General features: G+C 44.1%; 1 protein-coding gene across 1 annotated transcript in view; it reads left to right on the forward strand.

Moving 5' to 3' along the window:
• Positions 1 to 761: 761 nt before the first annotated feature.
• The window catches only part of LOC104080334 (deleted in lung and esophageal cancer protein 1-like), a gene marked incomplete at its 5' end in the record, with an annotated part of 21,053 nt that continues 17,262 nt past the window's right edge, over positions 762 to 4,552 (forward strand). Inside the window, 3 exons of the mRNA XM_009582694.1 lie at positions 762 to 901; positions 1,155 to 1,308; positions 2,805 to 2,915. Coding sequence (XP_009580989.1) covers positions 762 to 901; positions 1,155 to 1,308; positions 2,805 to 2,915 — 405 coding nt within the window. The remainder of the gene's footprint in view (positions 902 to 1,154; positions 1,309 to 2,804; positions 2,916 to 4,552) is intronic.

Raw genomic sequence — 4,552 nt, forward strand, 5'->3', positions numbered from 1 at the left:
GGTGGGTGTGTGTGGGGGGGGTGTCTATCCCTTTTCCCCCAGAACAATTATAATCAGAAGTGCCTGATTAGACCCTGTCCTCACAGTCCTCAAGCCCTTACTTCTCACTATTATTCCTTTGTCCCCTGCCATTCCCAACAATTCCCAGAACCCCAGAGAGATTTTAGACTTAATCTCTTGAATTTGGCATCCCAAACCCCATTCATATCCCAGTGAAGATCATAGATCAAGTGCTCCATTCCTCCTGCATAAGAGCTACCCCTTTCCTTTCCTGAACCTCTCCAGCCCCCACCCCTCACTGGTGCTCTTTCTATTTCTATTCCTCCAGCCCTCCTTTCTCGACCTTCTGTCCAAGAATCTCCCCAACTTGTGGCACCTTGGATAGCTGCTGCTCAGCCCCTCCACTTGGGAGGAGACACTGCTAGTGCTGCTGTCTGCTTCTCCTTCACATTCCCCCTCACTCCAAGCACAGGCATCCCTGTTATGCCCTTGGCTCTTGACTACCTTTCTCCTAGGTCATTGCCTTTTTATTAGCTGTCCCCATAGAAGCAAATTCCTGCCTCCTTGTCTAGCCAGGTTTTCACAAAGCTAGCACTGTGCTTACTGAAATTAACCCAGGTGGGACTCCAGGGGCAGAGAGAAAGGATGTGTCTAAGGAAAAACTAGACACAAGCAAGTCCTAATCAGATTCTGTGGCTTCAGCATTTTACACTTGCTTTGCAGGCGTCAAAGAAATTTCTGTTTCCTCTCTCCTCTCGTAGGTATCTCCCTTTACCATTCAACCGTCTGCTGGAGAAATACCTCCTTTGGGTACATGCAGTGTGTCAGTTCAGTTCACATCATTGCTGTGCCAGCGTCTCCAGACAGTATTAGAATTGGAGGTAGAAAATGGAGAAGGAAGGTAACTGGGGAAAAGTGGCATTCTGCTTTGGTTTTTCCTGAGATTTACATGCGATTTTCACTTCAGGTAGTTTTACCTCCTAAAACAAAAATATGTAGCAGGAACTCAGAGTGGGGTTGTGTAACCTATCAATGAACTATCCAATCACTAATATTGCTAAATAAACATAATCATCATTCTTTCCAGCATGCAGTTGTATGTCTAGCACATTTCATTAACAATAACAATAGACCATCTGTGTGTTTATTTCCAGTCATCTTCCTGTTTTTGTTGAAGTTCAGACCCCTCAAGCCTGCCTGATATCTAGTCATCTAGTATTCACTGAAATTTATACTGGAGTTCCTGCCAAAGCAACCAGCAAAATTTTTAACCAGACACTGCTGCCAGCAAAATATTTGTGGGGAAAGGTAAGTGCGCTTCTAATGGATGAAGAATACAGCAGGGATGGAAATTGTAATTTCTATCAAAATACAAACTACTCTTAAAAGCTTTTCTGCTGTATCCTTTGAATAGTGATTCCTGCTTTTCTGGCTTATGAGCAAGACTTCAACTTGAGACCAGCCTTGAAAAGATTAACTACCAGTTGATGTTAATATGCTCTTACTGTCTGTGGATCACCCCTGGGAGAATGGGTGGGCAGAGATATGAGGGGAAATAGGATATAATCTACCAGAGTATTAAACAAAGTACCATGGCAGTTTAGGGTTTGCATTTAATTCAGTAGAGCAAAGAAACAATGGTGCTTTTGAATTGTTTCTAAATTTTTCTTAAATTTTACATTCTGGGTGGGATTCAGCCCACAGATTAGGACCCCTAAACTTAATGTCAGTATGTAAGCTATGGTCTGAACTCTCTTTTCAGTCAATGGAAATCTGAGCAGGAAGTCAGTCACTAGAATATATATGTCTAGAGTCGTTGTGGGTGCTGTAGAGTGTTCTTCCTCATCTCCAAGCATCACTCAAGAAGTGTGGTCTCTTGTACGTCCTGTCACAGGCCACGCTTATATGGCTTGGCTACCCTATGTGCCTGTGTTTAGGAAACTGAATCCTACCCCGTCTGTACAGTCAATAGAGTCCAGAGAAGTATTCAGCTCTCCCTAAAACGGACACCTACTTTGGTCTGCAGAATGCTCTCTAGCACATACTAACTGGATGTCTGTTGGCTACAATGGTACTCTTGACACCCACTATGCATACAATTAGGTTAATTAGCCTGTAAGCTGAATCCTACTGTCAGTGCCTTGGTCATTCAGATCTACTCTGACATCCAGGGTTCATCTCGGTTACCTACATAAAAGCATTCAGTGCCATCCAAGATGTCCTTAGGTGCCCAAGACATCCTAACTGAGCGTGTGGATGATATAGGACCTATGGGAAAGTGTTTTGGAACAGCTGGAGCCTAGGAGGGATATCAACAGCATTTTACATGGTATCTGATGTTCACATGTGAGCAACCAAATTGAACCCCTGGATTCATGCCATGTGCATTTAGTCAATTAGGGAAGGTGCCAACACCAGGATTGTCTCTGTAGGCCATCTCTGCAGTCAGTGGAGAGAGATATGGCACCTGTAGGATCCTGCTCCAATATCAGATAGGTTAACTTAACCCTGGAAAGGCTTGTGACTGTGAAAGGGACAACAATGACTCTGCTCCCAGCCTAGATGCCTCAGTTGGGCACCTGAAGTCATTTGGAATAAATGTAACATAAGGATCTTATCAACCATGTGAGAATTGTAAAGCAAGCCTCATCTCAACAAACTGTATGTGTTGCTACCTGAAACTGTCCTAAACCTTAGAATAACTCTGTTTTTATAGTTCTCTTTGATCTGAAGAGAAAATCTGAAAGAATCAGTGTTAATGAATTAAGAGAGTTAACAGCATGTCTGTCCTTTCTGTTTGGCAGCTCATTGGAAGTCAGGCAGCTTTCTGCTCCACCGCTGTCTCCCCAGCCAGTGGCACCTTAGGCCCAAATGAAGAAAAAGAATTCTGCATAGAGCTGTCAGCTAACATCATGGTAAGTTTAAAAATTGATGCAATTTTATCAAAACAGCAACACTGGCATTCTCATCTCACCTCCATCTGGCAAAAGGAAGGATTTTTATATGCAAAATATAATGCTCTTTTTTCCCGTACAATATCTTTGAAATTGCTTTGCTTTAGAGGTAGCCATGGTTGAAGGCAAGAATTAAATCAGTCCACATGGTATGCAGTTTTCTACCCTGCCTCTTTGTCTCCCAACTGTTCTTGTTTTCTTTCTTTCTTGAATGCCTATTCAATTACTCTTAATGCTTATCACTTTTCTTAGAGCCTACAAATCCTCACTTCGGATTATCCCAAATGAAATGTGGCAGACTGGCATATATAGTGTATATTTGGTTTTCTGAATGCAACTGGGCTTATGACATTTTGATATTTGAAAACTTAAAAGGGGTTGGTGGGATTGAGAGTCTGCAAAATAGGGTGTGGACTGCAGAGTTTACAAACTTCAGGAATTCAGCCATAGACTTTGCATTCAAACAGCTGATTTAATGCAACTGAATAAAGGAGCTTCCTATAGGTGTGGTGTATTAGTTCCCATTACAGTCACTGGAGACCTAAGTTTCATTTATTCGCTTAAAAGTAGATGTTCAGTACTATCAGAGATGCCCTAGAAGATCTAAGATACCCATGTATGTCTGGCGTATGTGGCACAGGATCCCAGTAAACTTGAGCTTTCTTCATGGAAAGCTGGAAGCTCAACAGGACACATTGGGCATCTGAAAGGGCACTTTTGCATGTGACTGGGGAACTGAATGCCATCCAAGCCACCTACAAGAAAGGTTGTCTGCCGTGTAGGTGAGCTAGGTGCCCAAGTACCATTAATGAATCAGTGGAGATTCAGAGCTTATATTTGGAGTTCACTTTTATAGATAAACTCAAGGGCTCTGTGGTGGTTTGACCTTGGCTGGATGCCAGGTAAAGCCACTCTATCATTCCCCTCCTCAGCTGGACAGGGGAGAGAAAATATAACGAAAGGCTCGTGGGTCAAGATAAGGACAGGGAGAGATCACTCATCAATTACTGTCACGGACAAAACAGACTCAACTTGGGGAAATTAGTTTAATTTATCACCAATAAAAATCAGAGTAGGATAATAAGGGTACAAAAACTAAATCTTAAAACACCTCCCCCCACCTCTTCCTTCTTCCCAGGCTTCACTTTACTCGCGATTTTCTGTACCTCCTCCCCCCGGGTGGCACAGGGGGAAAAATCAGAGTAGGATAATAAGGGTACAAAAACTAAATCTTAAAACACCTCCCCCCACCTCTTCCTTCTTCCCAGGCTTCACTTTACTCGCGATTTTCTGTACCTCCTCCCCCCGGGTGGCACAGGGGGATGGGGAATGGGGGTTGTGGGATGGGGAATGGGGGTTGTGGTCAGTTCATCACACGTTGTCTTTGCTGCTCCTTCCTCCTCAGGGGGAGGACTCCTCACACTCTTCCCCTGCTCCAGCGTGGGGTGCCTCCCATGGGAGACAGTCCTCCACGAACATCTCCAAGGTGAATCCTTCCCATGGGCTGCAGTTCTTCACGGACTGCTCCAGCCTGGGTCCCTTCCACAGGGTGCAGTCCTTCAGGAACAGACTGCTCCAGCATGGGTACCCCACAGGGT

Source organism: Fulmarus glacialis, unplaced genomic scaffold (assembly GCF_000690835.1).
Source record: "Fulmarus glacialis isolate BGI_N327 unplaced genomic scaffold, ASM69083v1 scaffold2888, whole genome shotgun sequence".
Lineage (NCBI taxonomy): Eukaryota > Metazoa > Chordata > Aves > Procellariiformes > Procellariidae > Fulmarus > Fulmarus glacialis.